Genomic DNA, 22,190 nt, shown 5'->3' on the forward strand with positions numbered 1-22,190 from the left:
CAAGTGCCTATTACTATCTGTGATGCTTTGGTTTTCTGACAAAAGAAAACTCATTGACAGCTCCCTGCTTGGAATCTCCCATACAGATGCCATTTTGGGAGCTACGTATAGCACCACCACCTACTGGAACTTCAATAAAATTATAGGGGCTCAAGCAGAAATATTCCATGATGTTCCACAACAAATTCCTCTTTTTTAACTGGAAAAAACTTTTAAATGAGAAAAAAGTGTTTCCTTTCTCACTGAACGCTCTTAAATTTACTAGTTTGCATCTCCTGATATGGCATACTTACTCAGTATGCAGTTTAATACACAATTTTATTCTTATGACAAATATAATAATAAAAATAACTAAAAATTATGAATTAAAAATCTGTGAGCAAATTCCATAGTACAGTGGCCTCCACCCTCAACTCACCTCAGTGTATAAAATTAGTGGAGTTTTTCCTTCACTAGTCCACGCCCGAGCTCGCACAACAAGTGAAGATCGTGTCCTTGGTGTTGCCATGACTTGAACAAAATGTGGTTGAGGATTTCCAGGAAATCTTTCTATTTCATATGTCCAGGTTCCAGTCTGTTCAAACAAAAGATAATGCTATATTTCTTGTTTACATTAATTTCTGCAAGCATTGTTCAATCATTTAGCATACAATTTAAATGTAGGGCTTTGCTGAAAATAATACAAGATTTCTATTGTCGTTATCTATAACTATCATCTTAATCTGGAATGTTTGCTTTATGCAATCATTGTTTGAGAGAATCTTCCTGGCAGATTAAGACAGTGTATTGGACCGAGACCCAAACTCGGCACCTTTGCCTTTTGCGGACAAGTGCTCTACCAACTGAGCTACTCAAATTGTTTGAGAGCTTCATATGTAACATCACCTACTTAAATATATAAACAGGTCATAAAGTCTTAAATGTGGAAGCTTCATTGTTATCCTGGTCTCTTTTTTCTGAACTACTGCCCATTCCCTACCCTCTCCCATACTTTTATTGTTTTAGTTATCTCTTAAATATATGCAATTAAATATGTACTAATTTTGTTCCAATAATCTCACTCTAAAAATCTTCAAGTAAGTTTTATAAAATTTTCATTAGCTAGTAAATTTACAATGAGTTATTATAAACCTGAACTAATGTTAAAGTTAAAGTAACCTAAATTTTTAACATGTAATTGTTTGATGCATCAAAAAAGAAACACTGAGACTGCATATTATTTTACAGAAATGATAATTCACTGACCTCATTTAGATTTGCTGGAAGTGTAAGCATTTTGAAAGACAATAATGAATCTGATCTCCTTGAATAAACTATCTGTGAAGGACTTGTGAGGGACATTCTTCTTATTAAAGGCATTTCTGAGTTGTGGGTATACACATTAAACTGTGCAGGCTCGCCAAGCGATTCTTCCAAAACGAAACTGCCGGTCACACTGCTACGGCCATCATCAGAAAGTTCACGGCGATGAACCTGTAAAGTACATAATTATGTTTCATTTTAACTGCTGGAAACTACATTTAGATCCATGTCTGCAAATGCAACAGACTGATGCATAACCATATTTATTCCATGAACAACAACAGCATATATCATAATTTTTTATGTTAAATTGTCATCCTTTTTATCTGAGACTAACTTGTAAGATACGACATGAAAAAACAAACTAACAAGCACAGAAAAAATCATATTATCAACATCTGAGACAGGAGAAGAGTGTGTACACATCAGCTAGGGAAGAAGGAACAGTGGGGATGAGGCATGCCATTTAGGAAACATTCATGTGAATCTCTTGCTATCAGAATTTTAAAAGTATTCCTTCATCAGTTGAAGGAAAGGGAACAGAGAATAGCAAAGGTATAATGTGCAAGTACTTGAGGGAAGTGAAAGTCACTCCAAATCATTCATTAGGAGAAACAAGCAAGAAAGTTGCTTTCTCAGGAGGATATTTCCAAAAGCTAGAGACTCAACTGAGATTTTTCCAATAGTGGCTCGTGAGCTGTGCTCCAGAAGTTACTGTTTTGCCTCTTCTACATTGAAATTTAATTGAAATCAAAATTTGGTATTATCAGAAGGCATGGTCCTTACTAAGAACATAAAATACTCACCTCAATTGGCATTACACCTGGTCTGCCTTCATAGTATTGAGAAGCAATGCTGAATAGGATATTAGCCAGTTTGAAGTAGGTTGTAACATAAGAAGTGGCCATATTATAACGTTGTTCCTGAACTGTAAAAGCTTCCCCTCCTGTAGCATGAGCAAGTGAATTCAAGGGGGCCGATCTCGCTATATTTGGATAATTTATTGTAACCAGCCTCACACCAAAACTGACAGCACGAGGCAGTAAAGCATTGAGTTCTGTGACGTGATCCATGCCAGGTGCAATAATTATGACAACAGAACTTGCAGGTCCTGCTATAGTAGCTCTGTCCTTCAGCATCTAGAACAAAAGTACACACATAAATGATTAGCTGCTGATACAGTAAGCACTGTTGCTTGGTGCTACAGTGAATCACATTTTTGCTTTAAAATAATCACAAAAATAATAATACTAATAATAATAATAATCTTTGTTGATTTTAAAAAGGTCTTTGATTCTGTTGACAGAGAAACAAAGACAAAATAATTCTAGAATTTGGTGTAAAGTCTAAATTAGCAAATCTAATTCATGAAACATACAGACACAGGGGACAGAATGAAATTTGCGAGAAAAACATTTGTCTTTCAAAACACATGCAGGTGTAAGCAAGGTCCCCAATTCTTTTTCACTGTGTTCTAGAAAAAACATTGAGAATTTTGAATGCAAAAGTGAATGAATATAAGATTACACAAATAGGGTTGGGAAATGAAAACAAAAATATTACAACAATGTCTCGCAATTACAGATGACTTTGCCATACTTTCTGACAATGTGACATCTGCAGTAATACAAATTAAGATTTTAGGTGAAATAGATAGTATATAAAATATGTGGCATAACTGAAGATCTTTACAATAAAAAGTTTTTCTCTAAAAATTCAAAAATAATACAGTAAAATACCATAGTGAAGCAAGAACATCTATTTGCAAGTGACTGTCTAGCATTAACTACAATTTAGGTAAGTTGGAATTGCCAGAATTTCTGTATACAAACCAATGTATAGCATTAAACTACAATCTAGTAAACCAGAAATACCAGTTAAGTGAATCACTAGGAACATATAGGCCCACAGAAAACTATGGTATCTTGGAAATAACAACTTAACAAAGAAATTTATCAAAACATAGAGAACATATCAGAAGTAATGAGAAAAGGAAGACTGGAATTATTTGGACATTTATATTAAATGCAAGACAGTAGATTAACGAAAAAGATTTTCAAATATTTGTGCAATAAAAAGTCAACATCAGATTGGACCCACAAAATAAAAAAAGATTTCAGAAAAAGTAATATTAAAGCCAAAGAAGCAAATGACAGAAGTGCTTAGAGAGTAAGTATTGAATAAGGAAGAATTCCTTGATAGAAGGTTGGAAAAAAAGAAAGAAAGAAAGAAAGAAAGAAAGAAAAGCTAGTCTGAAGCGGCCAGAAGACAGGAAGAAAAAGTATGGTTAGTCATTGGAAGAGTACTGGGAGAAAACAAAAGAACAAAGAACGAGGAACTGAAATCAGCACCTGGTTTTTAGTTGGTCCATCCAAGAAAATAATAATAATATAGTGATAACAACATACCAGTTTTGCAATTGCAATTGCTTTCATTCATCTTTTAGATTCTTAAACAAATCGTACTAGAAAATCATCAGTATGGAATTCAAGGCAATTACAGTAAAAGTTACAGCAAGGGAATAAACAGTAGCGCAAAGAATATACATTAAAGATACTAAAATTTCCTTTTATTTCTACTGTATCTGCAATAACAGTCTATCAATAAATTCTGGTGTATCATAGAAGACATCATCCAGAGCAATCAGATACTGGGAAAATTAAGACAAATAAGTGTTTTTTGGAGACTAGCAGTAACATCGCTGGGGTGGGGGGGAGGGAAGGTGGGAGAAGAATTTGGACAGGCAAAAGCAGAGGAACGACATACATTCCATAAGGGACAGAAAACTACCAGATGGGTGGCTTCTCTGTCTTTCACTGTGTCATTTCTTTAGCATCTCATCTATCCTCATACACTCAGCCTCCCTTGAGAAGAGATGCCATTTCCTTTTCGAACCAGGTCTGGATGTCACAATTCTGGTGACTGCTAAGTTAGTAGCCTTCTCCATGCCAACATTTGTTCACATTTATATTTTACTTTTTTAATTATTTCGCTCTAAAATCACTTACAAGTCATTTATAAAGAAATACTATTTCAGTATGGGAGTACTTACATCGAGAGCCTCTCTGACACCACAGTGCAGGCAACCTGCCGAATGTGATTCTCCTGGTGTGTAAGGAATGGTTGCAGCTAGAAAATCCCTCGTAGTCACACTGGTTAGCTCAGATAGTCGATGTACTCGATTTGATGCAGTTTCATTGCAAAGAACGAGGCCAACTTCTGTGTTAGCTGGGAGATCGTATACCAGCCATTTACGAACTGCTGTACGTAGGAACACCCAAGATTCCCTGACGTGCATGGCCATTGTCTCCTCGACAACCAGAACATATCTGGTGAGTTTCCTCTTTTTGTACAAGACAGATGGAGTGGTATTTGTCATGACGGATGCATCACCAACACTGTAAATATTAAGACATGTAATTTAATGCTCCTAGAATATGGTAAAATTGTACGTTTCTGATATCTGCAGCTTCCATTTACAAAAAGTTTCTGCATAAGTAATAACAACATTAAATGCTATTTCTGTGAACTGCAGAAGAAAAACAGTTTTTCTTGTGTTATATACACAGCCGTCCGGATTAGCCGAGCAGTCTGTGGCACTGCAGTCATGGACTGTGCGGCTGATCCCGGCAGAGGTTCGAGTCCTCCCTGGGGCATGGGTGTGTGTGTTTGACCTTAGGATAATTTAGGTTAAGTAGTGTGTAAGCTTAGGGACCGATGACCTTAGCAGTTAAGTCCCATAAGATTTCACACACATTTGAAGATTTTGTTATATACACATACAAAATTCGCCTTATACTGACCTGTTGATAAAATCTGGGTGTTGAAGGATGACATCCATCACACTCCTCCTTTCGCATATGAGATTGTGTTTTGTCGGAGCATGTTTATTGTGCGTCTGCGAGTCACAGAATTTTGTGATGTGTGGAGATTCAGAAGCGAACATAATTGATGATTTTGCATCAGCATGAACCATGTTGCTTGTATTGTACACAAGATTAGGATCATCACATATACTGAAATAAAAACCAAATTTGTTATTCGAGTCATTGAAGTTTTCATGAAATCTGAGTTTGTATTGAGTATTAATTTCGAATCCAGAAAATACGATATACCCATATTTATGTGACAGAGGTGCACAGAGTATATTATTAACGTATAACTGTAACATATGTATTTGCACCATTCATTTATTGTATTTAATAACTGACGAGAAAATTCTCAGACACAAATTATATTTTTCAATGTATGCCAGTCTGAATCAATGCACATTGCACGTTGATCATTAAAGTAACATAGTGGATATTTACCCCATGTCTGCTATTGGCAAGTCAGAACAGCCGGTCACTTTACTCTTATTCTGATCGCCGTAGTAGCAAGTGGGGTAGACTGAGTCGCCGTGATATCCGGTTTCATCGAACACTCCATACCTGTACTTGGTCCACTCTCTCACCAGAGAGCGGGCTGTTGAGAGAATAAAAACAAAATATATTAGTCATCATTTTTGTGCGCCCGTGAGTTTGGGAAAAAGAAAATTAATGAAAGTTACATGTAGAGAGAATATAATGCTACGCTGTATCCATTGGCGTCCGCAGAAATTTATTCGGGAGGGTGGGGGCAAGGTTCTAAAATTGGCATTTTATATTATACGGTTGTTACCAAAAGCGACAGTACGGTCTCACTGCGATCATCCAGGTAATACTACCGCACATTTGGTTAAAAAAAGGATGTAGCGGAATCACCGTAAATCACTTGTGAAAATGTATGAGAATTATGTAACGGATAATAATTGTGCTCCGGATTTGGGGAGCAACTAACCCTCACCCTCCCTCTTGCGGACGCCTATGGCCATATCATGTGCAAGACGTAATATTGCAATGAAAGAAGTTGCTAAGTTAAGTGTGCTAATTAAAAATCAATCATAAGTCTCTGTACAGAAGTGACGGCATAATTGAATCCAGTAACGGTTATTATTGGTGTCTTCACGGTCGAGAAATTACGGCTTTGGCGGAAATCTGACAACAGGTAAAGACTTGCCCCAAAATTCAGTACTCATATATAAGAATTCAAAAAGTTTTGTATTGTTGCAGCCGCATTTCAGATTTCTGTAATACGAGAGCGGCAGTGAGCAAACAGGCAAAGTGGCGACACGTGCCGGAAAAGCATATGTGGTGCGTAAAACGCATTCACATCAGTCGGCCGTAATAAAGAGTATAACGACACTTCAGAACGAAGTTCGACATAGGTCCACCAAGTGTCAACTCCATTCGGCGATGGAATACAAAGTTGAAAGGTTCAGGATGCCTCAGCAAGGGGAAATCATTGGGTCGAGCTGCAGTGAATGAAGAAACGGTTGACAGCGTGTGGGCAACTCAAGTATATAGCCCACAGAAGTCGACAACAGAGACAGAGAGAGCGACAGACAATGCGTTTACATGCGACACGTCTTCCGCAAGACGAAAACCGAATTGCGGAAACCGTTTTTCGCTGTCGCGTTTACCTGTGAAGCCCTGAAGCGGATTTGCTAGCCCTGTTAAATATGGCGCCTGGAAAACAGCTGTTACAGTTTGTGATTTAGCCAGCACAATCGCCATTTATCTTCAATTAGACGAGGTATAAACAGCTTCAGTCTAATATTTCTACTTATCTTTCACCGTACAAGAAGCCACTCCGTCCATATTAGCCGAAAATTTAAAAAAAACAAGACGCTACTCTGACAGCCCAAGCACGTTTCAAAACCAGCTGCGTTTACATAGGAGCGAAAATCGATTGCGAAATTGTAAAACCGGCAACCAGAAGCGGATTTCCAGAATCGATTTGTATGCCCACCCAGAAGCGGTATTGGGAAATCGGTTAACGAAATCCTGTTTTGGGAGCCCCACATAAAAGGGTAAGTGTGGACTTAATCTACCAACAGGGCTGGTGCTCCATCCCACTTCCATCATGATGATACTGAATTCTTAAACAGGGAACTGAGAAGCCGATGGATCGGTCGTAGTGTGGTTGATAATCAACAATTCATGTCATGGCGCTCACCTTCTCTCAACTAAGCCCCGTGCGATTTTTTGTGCGGAAGTAAATGAAAGATTCAGTGTTTACGCCTCCTGTACTAGCAAACCTACCAGAGCTATAAGTTCGCATCAGCAGTGCTTTTGAACAGACTGATAGGGACATACTGCGCCGAACATGGGAAGAACGTCATTATCCACTAACCTGCAGAATCAGTAGGGGACACATATGGAACGCTTGTAATATGCCAAAACAAAAACTTTTTAGTTTTTCTATGTACATGCAAAGTCCTGTGACAGTACGAGAAGTTGTATAGCTACAGCAAATCTGTAAAATCGTTTCAGTCATTTACAGTAAGTTAATAACCCTGTATTTTAATTCGTTGTTGGCCACCGCAATAACAGCCGCCACAAGGCGAATACAGATGTGTTTGATATCCACTACTAGATTTCGCTATTGGACTTAAAAAGTTTCTCTCTCTCTCTCTACCGAGCGAGGTGGCGCAGTGGTTAGCACACTGGACTCGCATTCGGGAGGACGACGGTTCAATCCCGTCTCCAGCCATCCTGATTTAGGTTTTCCGTGATTTCCCTAAATCGTTTCAGGTAAATGCCGGGTTGGTTCCTTTGAAATGGCACGGCCGATTTCCTTCCCCGTCCTTCCCTAACACGAGCTTGCGCTACGTCTCTAATGACCTCGTTGTCGACGGGACGTTAAAACAACGCTAACCTAACCTAACCTCTCTCTCTCTGTCTCTCTCTCTAAGAACCTTGCTAATAAAGACTGTGTCCACCGAGCGAGGTAGCTCATTGGTAGTATACTGGAATGGCATCTGGGAAGACCATTATTCAACTCTCCTTTCGGCCATCTACATTTAATTTTTTCCTTTGATTCATTAAATCACTTAAGGCAGCCGCTGGGATGGCTTCGTTGAAAAATGACACGGCCGATTTCTTTCGCCATTCTTACTCAATGCGGACTTCTACTCCGCATGTACTGGGCTCGTCGTCACTGGCACTATTGGTTGTTTGATTGATTTGGGGGAGAGGAGCAAACAGCGAGGTCATCGGTCACTGGCACTACTGTAGTGTCTGAGAATAGGAATAGAATGCCTTACATGTTATTGTGTATAAAGCTGATGACATGTTTCCCTTCATGGGTATTCTACCACGGAATTGCCTCCGCAGTTACAATAGCCAAATAACTGTTTTACCTATACGATAACAGCGTATATGCTTGAGGGTAAAGTACACTGTCTAAAACCTGATGGGTGGCAAAGCATCTTTGTTAAAGAGACCTTAGCATCCCATTTCAGCTTCCTCCAGTCTGTTCCTACAATTTCCTTTCTGCAGCCCACCTTTCATTTCTCACTTCAGAAATGTTCTAGTAATGATATCAAAATCTGATACCGGCAGATATATTTTACTAAAAACAACTCTCTTCTACTACAACTGTTATTTCAGCTTGTTTTATCCATATCGTGTAATTTCGCTTCCTAGACTACACAGCTGGATAAATGTGTAGTGTGTTATTATCCTCCCATCTACCATTATTACTTTTGTCTTTCGCAGATGAATGCGGAAAAGGAATGAACCCACCACAATACAAACTGCCTACAAGTATTGTTACCTATTTGTCTAATTAATTGGAATGAAAAAGTGTAGAATGTCATAATAATAGGAGAGTGTACTGGAAAATGTTGCGTTTTCGGCTCGGGTATGCTGACTAATAACAGATAGGAATATACGAAAAGTAACTATTTCTTCCTTTATTTCTTAATAAAAGACTTCTCATGGAATATAATTTAAGATCCAAACAATTCGGTTGTCTGTAAGACAGTAACCAACGGTATAGGCAAAAACGTATACATCACGCACTCAATATTCATTTTTCGTGAATGCCTCTGGACAATCGCTCCACCAGTACACAAGAGTGTAACAAGTGCTGAAGACAGTTTAATGACACCTCGCAGAACTACTGTTAAGGAGTCAAGATTGGCCACGCTTTCGTGCGAAGTGAGTTACATATCCGACTCACTTGTTTTCTTTTTATGTCGCCTCATCAGATTCTTCTTCATTGACATTGACGCGTTTCGCAGTCATTATTTACAGAATGTTAGGAAGAAATGGAATGTTGGTGATCTTATCTTGAAGAATTAAACATTGTATATTAAATCAGAATATAGATTTGTGTAATCGTATTTCATGTCCTTGAGAGAATTTGTGGACTGTATTTGTATCTGAATAGGTTTAGGAACTTTTAATTTGTTACGAACCTAAGTTCTTTCCTTCTAATAGCTGACGGTAACTCAAATAGATGAAGTCTCCGGGCTGCCCACATCCTTGTGACTGCTGTGTCCAAGTACTGTCTCCGAACACGGGATGCGGGACGCTGACTCGGATATCTGCTGTTTCGCCGCTCGAAGTTGTCACGTAGCGGGGTGAGCAACTGTCGGCCCAGGCGTCAGGGAGCAGCACCGTCACTGTCCTCAGGTAAGCTCTGCCCTCTAGCGCCGCATGGAGGAACTGCGAAGCGCCGGCCAGTGAAATCTGGAAATAACACAAGCGGAATACGTTAATGGAAATGTTAACTACTATTATAAAGTACGCTTATCTTTCAAATTCGAAACTTGATGATCATATGGACACTGTAACAATGAGCTTCAAAGGAAATCATGTTTTGTTTGAAATATTCTGACTGAAATGAACAAAAGATATCCTTCGAATTCGGATAATTGCTAACAAGGGGAGGCCGCCAATTGTGAAATTCAGATTCGATTCATACTGCGCATAATAAAAGCTCATGGCCAGAGGTGTAATGTGGCAAAGCACCAAGATGCACTTCTCAGCCGTTGTCGAGAAAATCGACAGTTAAAAGAAACCGTTGCCGTGAAATACTCTCTACGATTAATTATTTTCCTCAGCGTCGTGGCGCAGCGGTAAGCGCTCGGGTTTGTAATACGAAGGTCGCCGGAACGAATACCGCACCATGCTACTTTTTTTTAGTATTTGTTTTTTGTAATTCAAATATATATATATAAAATTCCCGGCAATCAGTTGCAACAATTATGCATATAATAAGTTATTGAAAGTCGTTTGTCGTGGAAAAATTGGCGACTTCGAACATTATGTTTTCCGCAAACAAAGTTGTATTTCACAAATGTTATTAATTGGCTTCATAATGTTAACCACGTATAGTTAACGGAAGACGTAGAAACGATATTCCGAAACGAATACGTATAGCGTAAGTCAAACGTTCGAATTAGAATAGAGACCCCACGAACACAAATTCGCTGTGGCAGGTATGAAATATAAAGTCGGTTACTCGCTCGTTACACTTGAAGGACAGATGTTGATTGGGCCGAAACGAGCCGCCGCATAACAGCGTAGTTGCCTGCTAACTTCGAAAGAAGGTAGATGCGGTCCCTAGCGCAACTTATAACATCGTCGAAAATCAGTGCGGACGGGAGAGCTTTGGTACACCCTGTTAAAAAAACGGAAAAATGGAGGCGGTACAATTGGAGAGCGATCCGCCTTCACCAACATGCATACGCAATTCATTAATAGTATATATATATATATATTAGGAACCCGAGCGCCTACCGCTGCGCCACGACGCTGTAGAAAAGTATTAATCGTAGAGAATATTTCACCGCAACGGTTTCTTTTAACTGTCGATTTTCTCGACAACGGCTGAGAAGTGCATCTTGGTGCTTTGCCACATTACACCTCTGGCCATGAGCTTTTATTATGCGCAGTATGAATCGAATCTGAATTTCACAATTGGCGGCCTCCCCTTGTAAGATACATAACATCAATAATTGGTGAAGAGTTCTGGTTTGAAGACACCGCCACCCCGCTGGAAGCCTGAGAACTCTTCACCAGCTGTATACGCCGGGAAAGCATACATTCATATTTAACATCAATAACGCCAAACACATTTTAGGTCCACTTACGGGCAGTGCTAACAATAAAGAGGAATTGAGATTACTTTTCGCAGATGACGTGGTGTAATTAATACTGGCAGCGGAAAATTAGCTGATAAATGAGAATTTATTCTGATGAGACAAAAAGCTCTGAATGAAGTGGCTAACGAACGATTTGTGCGATATGCGTATACGGTGAGTTCACAATAAATACATAACGAATGTAGGCAATGAAAACCTCGTAACTCAATTTTGTTAAATTTTACAGAAAAGCAAAAACTGGTTTTTTAAAAATATGTAAAGTTATATAATGTTACTATACATGTAACTGTATAGTAGAATCTTAGTTGTTGACAGATTAGAGAAATCCGAGCACTTTCAAATCTCTCTTACGTTACGGGTTACCGATATCACGAGGTTTTCACAGGGAGAAGGATTCACGAGGTTTTATTGTTTGCCATCCACATTTGAAATATAGTTAATGTACCATGGAGAGTCGCTTGCCTTCTTCTAGACGAAACTGGAATACCAGTAAATCTCCGTTTCTTTAAAGAATCGAATTCCCATATATAGACTTTTTTCATTCAGTGTTTTATAATGCGAGCACTCATGACGTCATGTCTCCTGAACTGTGTCGTACAATCATATATATTTTCAGTTACGGTACATTCAGAAGTACCGGGTGATCAAAAAGTCAGTACAAATTTGAAAACAGAATAAATCACGGAATAATGTAGATAGAGAGTTTCAAATTGACACACATGCTTGGCATGACATGGGGTTTTTTTAGAACCAAAAAAATACAAACATTCAAAAAATGTCCGACAGATTGCGCTTCATCTGGTCAGAACAGCAATAATTAGCATAACAAAGTATGACAAAGCAAAGATGATGTTCTTTAAAGGAAATGCTCAATATGTCCACCATCATTCCTCAACAATAGCTGTAGTCGAGGAATAATGTTGTGAACGGCACTGTAAAGCATGTCCGGAGTTATGGTGAGGCATTGGCGTCGGATGTTGTCTTTCAGCATCCCTAGAGATGTCGGTCGATCACGATACACTTGCGACTTCAGGTAACCCCAAAGCCAATAATCGCACAGACTGAGGTCTGGGGACCTGGGAGGCCAAGTATGACGAAAGTGGCGGCTGAGCACACGATCATCACCAAACGGCGCGCGCAAGAGATCTTTCACGCGTTTTGTTCTAATAAAACCCCATGCCATTGCAAGCATGTGTGTCAATATTTACCTCTCTGTCTACATTATTCCGTGGTTTATTACGTTTTCAAATTTATACTGACTTTTTGATCACCCGGTATATGTTGATACTGTCTGTAAAATGTGTTCCGAATAGAGTAAGTAGCAAAGAGGTAATAAATTAATACGTCACGCGGGATGTAGAAGCTTTAGTGCATTACAAGCGAAAATTTAGCATACGATAATTTGTTTCTTTATTTTCTGAGATTGTTATGTGTACAGTTTGTTGGAAGTCGCTATGTGCTCTCAATCTAGGTGAATGAAGTCCGGGTATATGAGTGTCGGTAGTTACGTTGGCCCAAGGCAAACAGCATTTTTAACGTCAGATTATACTTCTTAATGAATAGATTACGACAGCTTTTTTTAATTCGGTCAATAATCACGCGAAATACTATCAAATTTCTGTTGCCACCGGAAGCCGTCAGATAGGAAACATGCAAGTGATGTCGGGTTTTCGAATTCAGGTACATGTCTACATGATATATAGACATATATGCGCCACGAAGGCTAATATGATCATTCAGTACAGAGCACTCTTCGCCCGACCTCGTTCGGGAATTCGGTTGATGCGACGAGCAAACGAGGGGAAAAAAGGAATAGGGAGCGCTACTTTGGTAGTGTGCGGCAAATGGGAATTTGGACTGAGGAGAGAGACGTGCTTGAGTACTGTGTGCAGTTGCGTTAAATCACCCTACCAAAGTGGCGTAGATGGTTACTGCATTTAGCTTGTAAGCAAAAGTCCCGCGTTCGAATCTCTGGCCTTGGTACAAATTTTCATTTGTCGCCAATGAATTCTTTCATTGCCCGAATGCGGCAGAGATCGGAATTTCTCCTTTCGAACAATGCAGATACAATGAAATAGATTCAAGCGAGCACAGAATCAGAAAGTATTTTCTTTTGCGTTCTAGTGATACTCCGTAGACGCCGTAATGTAGCTAGGCACGAGAAGGTATGCGAGGCTGTGTAGCCGCATCGACGTAGTACAGAGATGACCGGTGTTGGCGGACTGGCGCGGAAGTCGGCCGGCGCTCGCAGCCGCCGCAGCCAGGTGTCGGCTGTTGCCGGTGAGTTACGGCGGCGATCGGCCGGGTCGTTGGCGCGCGTCGTTAAAGACAAGGAGCCGCGGCTGCCAGCTCATTTGTCGCGGGCCACTCAGCCGCAGGGCAGATACCGGCAGTCACTGGCGGTGGCCCGTCATCGGCGGGGCGTCTCGACCGCAGGGAGACAAAGGGCTGCCTGACGACGCCTGCGTCTGTAGTCCCCAGAGGCGAGGTTGATTCTGGTACCACTATCATTTCTCCCAACCCTGTACCCTCCCGAATAGTGCACGGGAACAAACCTCCACACGAAGAATGGCCGAAAGTAACATGCTACCCGACTCCTCTTTGAACGTATGATCTCGAATTATCAACAGTGAATCTCTGTGCGATGCACAACGCCTCTTTTACAGCGTCTGTCGCTGGAGTTTGTCGGGCATCTCCGTTACGCTCTCGCGCCGACTAAACAATCCCGAGATGAAACGCGCCCTCTTCGTTATATACTCTCTACCTCTTCTATTAATCAAACTTGCTAAGGGTCCCACACTAAAGCGCAGTACTCAAGAATAAAGTATTTTGTAAGCAACTAGAATAAAACAGAAGTGATTTCAGGCGTTCCCCAAGGTAGTGTTATAGGCCCTTTGCTGTTCCTTATCTGTGTAAACGATTTGGGAGACAATATGTGCAGCCGTCTTCGGTTGTTTGCAGATGACGCTAATAAGGTCATCAGAAGATCAAAACAAACTCCAAAACGATTTAGAAAAAATCTGAATGGTGCGAAAAGTGGCAGTTGACTCCAAATAACGAAAAGTCTGAGGTCATCCACATGAGGGCTAAAGGGAACTCGTTAAACTTCGGTTACACGATAAATCAGTCTAATCTAAATGCCGTAAATTCAACTTCGAACAGCTTAAATTGGAAGGAACACACAGAAAATGTTGTGGGGAAGGGTAACCCAAGGCTGTGTTTTATTGGCAGGACACTTAGAAAATGTAACAGACCTACTAAGGAGACTGCCTACACTACGCTTGTCTGTCCTTTTTTAGAATACTGCTGCGCGGTGTGGGATCCTTACCAGGTAGGACTCACGGAGCACATCGAAAAAGTCCAAAGAAAGGCAGCACATTTTGTATTATCGCGACATATGGGAGAGGGTGTTACAGAAATGATACAGCATTTGGGCTGGAAATCATTAAAAGAAAGGCGTTTTTTGTTGCGACGGAATCTTCTCACGAAATTACAATCACGAACTTTCTCCTCCGAATGCGAAAATATTTTGTTGACACCGACCTACATAGGGTGGAACGACCACCACGATAAAATAAGGGAATCAGAGCTCGTACGGAAAGATATAGGTGTTCATTCTTTCCGCGCGCTATACGAGATTGAAATAATAGAGAATTGTGAAGGTGGTTCGATGAACCCTCTGCCAGCCACTTAAATGTGATTTGCGTGGTATCCATGTAGATGTAGATATTGGATGAATTACATTGCCTTGAAAGTCTTAACAAACTTCTGGCATCCGGTTTTCCTACAACTTATTTTAATTGTCATTCCGCTTGTGTCGATCCAGACGCTTACTCGTAATGATTTTACGGTTGTTACTGTTTAAGATGAACCTCTTCGCCTATTTACACGCGATGCGACATTTATTTACGTTCAGAGCCAACTTCCGTGCCCTGCCTCTGTCATCGATACTCTGCAAGTTTCCGTATGTTTCCCTGCAGTTTTTGCCCTTACAACCTTCCTATAGACAACAGCATCACTAAACAGCCATACTCCAGATAAATAATTTAACAGAACGATTTATTCCTCGATCCTGTTAATTAATTTGCTACGCGACAAATCCATTGTATCTTTATAAAAGAACAGCGTTACAACAACGACTGTTTCTTATCCAAACGGATTCTGATATTGCATCAACTGGCAGAAATGTAAAGTATTGATATTAAAACTGACTAACTACAACGGAATTGTTAGGCGGTAACACGAGGTGCTTCTCGGCTACCGGAGAAGCTGTAGAGTGCGAAAGTGTCTGGCCGCGGTGTCGGTAGGAAGTTGCGCGCCAGTGGCAACGAAGCCGGGTTCCGACGTAATGCGTCCAGCGGCAGGTAGCGGGGAGTTTTTCAAAACTTCCGCCGGCAGTTGGCGACGTGCGAAGCCCCACGAGCCAATGGCAGCCGCCCCTTGTTGCGTATACCTGCTGTTGCTCCGGTAAGTACCGCGCTGCCACGCCCCTGTCTCCCAACAATGAGGGGTGCTCCAACCGACAAGCCGCAACCTGTTTGTAGCACCTCCATTAGCGGCCAACACCTGCGCACAGTGCAACAAACTTGTCCCACGAGAAAATAACCATGGCGGTTCTCAGTCCCATCGCGTAACAGTCCTAACCGACAAATGCCCGTTCCCACCCACTGAACGAAGCGTCTACACAGTAACAAGTTTAACAATCGATATCGTGTGTAAATTCAAGTGTTTGTTGGTGAAGTTAACGATAAATCCAAAACCACACACCGCCCATCAACGATTTTTGTATCAGGTGCTACCCTCTGCATTCCCATTACATACTATAGTGCCTGTAACTGACAGCTGTAGTTGTGGAGATAAGAGTATATGAAGCGCGCGCTATCACATCTTGGTGATCATAAGGACATCTTCTGTCTCTTTCGCTTCAATTTATTTTAGAAGGGAAAAAATTCATTAGAGATTGTTCTGTAATGTTCTGTAGCTATTACCAATATTCTCGACTAACGCTCTACGACTACAACACAACTTGTATACGACAGATATAACCGCGCTGACCCGCACACTGGCAATATCGTCTTAAACCGGTAACTTGGCGGCCGCGCAGTCCGTGAATGGCGCCTCAAACCGTGCGGCCACTCCGCGCGGCTAAATTGAAGCGAAATGCGTCTGGAAAATGTGAATTCCATTCGTTCACTTCAACACAGACCGACAGAACCTAAAAGTCATAAAAACCGGTGTAACAGTTATAAACGGTCTTAGTGTTTTATTTTTACTAGCTGTTGTTCGTGTTTAATTAAACGCATGGATTTTAGTTTCGTAATCGCAGTGGAGGGGAGCGGTTGGTCACTCTCGAGCGTTGTTGTTCTGTCGGTTAGAGCATCCAGTTTCACGAACAACGGCGCAGTGGACCGTTTAGCATCGTATTTTCACTGCCGAACATAATCTGAAAAGTAATGAATCCATTATCACCGTACAATGGCTTGTCCGTACACTGTTCAATTTTGCGCGTAATGGTTCGATATCTGATCGCAACACAATACTTCACTGGGTTAACTCATTTTGCACAACTGAATCAGTTATGAAGAAGAAGTCGACTGGTCATCCTTGTACGGCGCGAACTCCAGAAAATATCGACAGAATAAGAACGTCTGTTGTTCGTCCTAGCTGCCGCATTAGCCAGCGTGCTCTGTTATTGGGCATATCTCGTCATTCGCTACATCATATCCTGAACTGTGAGTTACGGTTACACTTGTAAAACTATGATCGTTCTGAAGCTCCACGAATGTGATTTTGACGAACGGAGACTGTTTTATGAGAAGGTCCTTGATGATCTTCTACTTCTACATTCACGTCTATAATCTGCAAACAACCATGACGTACATGGCAGAGAGTACGTCCCACTGTATCAGTTATTAGGGTTTCAGTTATTAGGGTTTCTTCCTGTTCAAGTATGGGCCGCGGGAAAAATTACTGTTTGAATCCCTCTGTGCGAGCAGTAATTATTCTAATCTTATCCTCACGTTCCCTATGTGATCGATACGTAGGGGGATGTGGTATATTCCCAGAGTGATCGTTTAACTGATGTTTTGTTAATGATGAGCGATGAAACTGACTTTCACTTGGACGGTTTTGTAAATAAGCAAAACTGTCGCTACTGGGCAGCAGACAACACAAAAGAATCACATCTAACCACTGTACAGAGAGCTGAGAGCAGTATTTTTTTGAAGAAGGCGGCACTAGTATAACAGTGAATTCTGTGAATTCTGGCCGGCATGTTCCAATGCTACGCGATTTTTTGCAGCCACAACATGCAGCTTTGGGTATCAACATGGCAAAAACGTGGTTCCAACAAGATGGAACCACAGCCCACACGGCTAATGCACTCATGGCAGCTGTTCGAGAAATATTTCCTCAACAGTTGAGCCGACGTTTCGGCTATCTCCTCTCGCCTGTACGCTCGACGGATCTGTCTGTTTACGACATTATTCTTATGGGGCCGTTTGAAATGCAAAATCTGCGGCAGCAGATCTCACTCACTCAATAATCTGAAGGCAGCATTACGTGAAGAAACGATTTTCAAAAGGTCTGCAGAACTTTAACGAAAGACTTTTAATGTGTGCGCACAAAGAAGGACGCCATCTTTCCAATGTTATCTTTAAGAAATCATTGCAATTCTTGAAATGGGTCACCGCAATTCTCAACCTGGGTAAGTTACAGGTTGTTTGGTGTACATATATTGTATGTACCATATTATATTGTAACCATATTAATCAGAAATTCAGTAGTTCTTTTAGCGCCATCCTGTGTTTGAAGTGTATCCTTTATTTTCTGAAAATACCTCATTCATGTAGGCCACAGTGATGCCGTATTTAGTAACTGTAGCTATGTTGGCCGGCCGCGGTGGCCGAGCGGTTCTAGGCGCTTCGATCCGGAATCACGCGGCTGCTACGGTCGCAGGTTCGAATCTTGCCTCGGGCATGGATGTGTGTGATGTCCTTAGGTTAGTTTAAGTAGTTCTAAGTCTAGGGGACTGATGACCTCAGATATTAAGTCCCATAGTGCTTAGAGCCATTTGAAACTTATTTTTTTAACTATGTTGTTGTTGTGGTCTTCAGTCCAGAGACTGGTTTCATGCAGCTCTTCATGCTACTCTATCCTGCACAAGCTTCTTCTTCTCCGAGTAACTACTGCGACTCACATCCTTCTGAATCTGCTTAGTGTATTCACCTCGTGGTCTCCCTCTACGATTTTTACCCTCCACGCTTCCCTCTAGTACTGAATTGGTGATCCCTTGATGCCTCAGAACGTGTCCTACCAACCGACCCCTTCTTCTGTTCAAGTTGTGCCACAAAATCCTTTTCTCCACAATTCTCTTCAGTACCTATTCATTAGTTAGGTGATCTAACCATCTAATCTTCAGCATTCTTCTAGTCTCTTCTTGTCTAAACTATTTATCGTCCATGTTTCACTTCCATACATGGCTACGCTCCATACAAATACTTCCAGAAAAAAAAACTTCCGAACCCTTAACTCTAGGCGCGCAGTCCGGAACCGTGGGACTGCTACGGTCGCAGGTTCGAATCCTGCCTCGGGCATGGATGTGTGTGATGTCCTTAGGTTAGTTAGGTTTAAGTAGTTCTAAGTTCTAGGGGACTGATAACCACAGCAGTTGAGTCCCATAGTGCTCAGAGCCATTTGAACCTTAACTCTATACTCGATGTTAACAGATTTCTCTTCTTCAGGAACGCTTTCCTTGCCATTGCCATTCTACATTTTGTATCCTCTCTACTTCACACATCATCACTTATTTTGCTATCCAAATAACAAAACTAATTTCCTAATCTAACTCCCTCAGTATCACCTGATTTAATTCGACTACATTCTCTTGCTTTTGTTGATATTCATTGTAGCTATAAATGTTACGGAAACTAGTCCAGGGAAGATTCAAGGTAACCGTTCCGCAGGTTAGAGAACCCACCCCCCCCGTTCCGGACAAAGATGCGGCTGTAGCCTCGCGAGTGTTCATGCGTGAGCGCTCTGCCCCCGCTTCAAACGTCGAAACATCTGCCTTCACGAGTCTCTGGGCGAAGTCACCAGTCGGCCACAATGCGTTACGTGGGACTTGAAACAAAGGATCTGAGTCACGCGCAGCTGGTACTCCCAGCGCCGTTCATAATGCCCGACTGGCGCACTGGTCGAAACAAACCCGACACAGCCGCTCCCTCGACTCGGAATTCAAATCAGAGGCAAAAGAGGTGGAAGGGAGCGGGGCGAGCAAACGACCCTCCCCTCTCCGAACCGACGTGGCGGGCGGGCATATACTCGTATGTACCCGCGCATGCTGCCGACATATCACCTAGCGGTACACAACACACACACACACACACACACACACACACACACACACACACACACAAAAGAAGGTTTCTGCTGTTTCGCACGAAAAATATACGAGCTAGTATATCTCTTTTCAACAGCTGCCTGTGACATGCGACCATGTTTACCAAGCCGAATGTAATAACTCGCCCGGGGACGCAGTCCATCACTTTTTTTTTTTTTATTTTTCATCCGCCGCAGATTTGCGTTAACAGATCCAAAAAGGATAGCGTAGCGCGACGAAAAAAATGTCATATTGTCACTCTGACCGGCATCGCGCATGGCTCGACGAGTTCTCGGAAACACCAGTCGCGGCAGCGTCAGGTACTTTTTTTCCTGCCTTTGGAGAAGCTATCACTCATGCACCTACCAGATAAAATCTTCAGAGGAAGTACGCAACAGTTCTTGAGCTAACATTTTCTTTTTTTTTCGCAGTTCTACGTCATCTAATTAAACGCCGCAGAATTGCGACATCTTTGCGTGTGATGCCTTATTCGATCTTTGGAGCCGTGCTCCAGTCAGCTGTCCGCACAAAAGAGACAAAGGAATAGATCATGGTGGAGGCAATCTACAGCAGCGTCTCGTGCAGAACAGATTTACCGATTTGTTCACAGATGCTGCCGCCATAATGGCACATAGTGTTCTACTGAATGTGACTTTTAAAATAAATGTTAAGTGTGACTAAATTCTAAAATCTTTGAAGTGTTAGAGTTTCTTTATCTTAAACATACTACATTAAACGATGTTTTAGAGCTAATGTTCGAGACACTAACAAAATAACAGTGCTAAGGAACAGCATCTGTGAGTAATTAGAAATATATCATGCGACATCCGCACAGAATCACTGATGAAAAACAACGAAGAAACGGATCGAAAGAAAGAAGACAAAAAAAATGGTTAGTGTCACTGCGTCTAGATCGCAGGGTCCCAGGTTCGAACCACAGCCGAGCCGGAAGTTTTCTTCGGTCGGGGTCTTTGTGTTGTCACTTCACCTCATCAGAACGACTCGCAAGTCGCCGAAGTGGCATCAAATAGAAAGAGTTGCGACAGGTGGCCGAACAACCCCAGACATCTCCCGGCCAATAATATCATACGATCATTTCGTTTTATGGGCGACTACTGTTTTCGCCCGCAGCCCATTGCGACTCCTGTTGAAAGCTGGTAACAGTGCTGCAAGTAGACGGGTATTAACTCTCGCCGGCTTTGCAGTCGTGGCAGGCGCTACAAAAGAAGCTCTGTGTACTGTGGAAAGATTTACTTTGAATATTCCGAGAGCGTATGTTCCAAGACGTGTCACGCAACATATGACTTGATGCCACATACATGACCATGACGATTAAATCAGAGAAATTCAAACTCTTGCCGATGCTTACCATCAATCGTTTTTCTCGTGCACCATTCGTAAATGGAACACGAAAGAACGAAAAGATAATGATGCTCTTAGTACCCCCTATCACTCACCTTACGGTGACGTGCGGAATACATACGTGTGTGCAAATGTCTTGGGGCGGATTTAAATATTCCTTATTTAATTATTTCCTAATAGACTTCGTTTTCGCATTCAACTTTCTGCTCTACAAGCCACTACAGAATGCACGACACAGTTACTTCGTCCCAACATCGGCCATTTTGTGCTCTGCTCAATTAGTGTGTTGAGAGAAGGGAAAAAGAACGTATTCTGTACTTGCTCGAGACCGTCTTACCTTATTCACATGATTTCATTGCGATATATAAACGATGTTCGGAAATTCTCGTTACAAACCTCTATGAGCTGAAGAGGGGAGTGAGTACATAGTGTTTCAGAAATGTTCCATTTCTGTTCTGTGGCGGTTCAGATGTGTAATATGTCTACATCTGCAGAGGGAAAGAGTACAGTTTCAGAGCTGCTTGTCCTGGTATGCAATGGGTAGACAGAATGACGTGTAATAGTCAGATAGTCTCCTTACGTCACTTACCGTCTGTCTTGTTACGAGACTCCTGTAGAGACGGAGGACCATGTGCTGCCACGAGTTCTGGCCACTGCAGTAGAAAATGAAGAGACACCAAGTGGGACGGAGAGTGTGTACCAGAACGTGCTTCCTTGATACCATGTCTATAACAACGTTGGTGGTCGCCACATCGAGCTGCTGTTGTAATGCATCAATACTGTTCCGTACGCACAGTATGCTGGGTTCTTTTTTGATTTAGAATAACGTAAACACGCAAAGTTTACGTGTTAAGTCAAATAACGGTGCTTAAGTGATAAATGAATGTTTAGTTATGTTTCCTTCCGAACTGTCACCTAATAACTGTACTGCCTCGCGGCTAATTCAGTTTCTCAAGCAGAAATAGAGGAGTTAAACATCTGAAGTGAAACTGCCCTAGAACAAAATATTATGTACTCACTCCCCTCTTAAAGTCCTAGAAGTTTGTAATGGGAATTTCCGAACGTCCTGTAGAGTGGAGGTAACAGATAAGGAGCACAGTCTTACTCGCTTACCTGATATTCATTTAATAAACTGAAACGCCTTTTTCTTGCAGCAATTTATATTTATTT

General features: G+C 41.5%; 1 protein-coding gene across 1 annotated transcript in view; it reads right to left on the reverse strand.

The window, feature by feature from the left end:
* LOC126201490 (calcium-activated chloride channel regulator 1-like) overlaps positions 1-22,190 on the reverse strand; it is a 417,825-nt gene that overhangs the window by 12,309 nt on the left and 383,326 nt on the right. The window contains exons 2-8 of the mRNA XM_049936789.1: positions 9,587-9,860; positions 5,613-5,766; positions 5,106-5,318; positions 4,355-4,700; positions 2,109-2,441; positions 1,246-1,473; positions 419-574 (exon numbers count right to left, since the gene is read on the reverse strand). Coding sequence (XP_049792746.1) covers positions 419-574; positions 1,246-1,473; positions 2,109-2,441; positions 4,355-4,700; positions 5,106-5,318; positions 5,613-5,766; positions 9,587-9,860 — 1,704 coding nt within the window. The remainder of the gene's footprint in view (positions 1-418; positions 575-1,245; positions 1,474-2,108; positions 2,442-4,354; positions 4,701-5,105; positions 5,319-5,612; positions 5,767-9,586; positions 9,861-22,190) is intronic.

This window comes from Schistocerca nitens, chromosome 1 (assembly GCF_023898315.1).
Source record: "Schistocerca nitens isolate TAMUIC-IGC-003100 chromosome 1, iqSchNite1.1, whole genome shotgun sequence".
In the NCBI taxonomy this organism is placed as follows: domain Eukaryota; kingdom Metazoa; phylum Arthropoda; class Insecta; order Orthoptera; family Acrididae; genus Schistocerca; species Schistocerca nitens.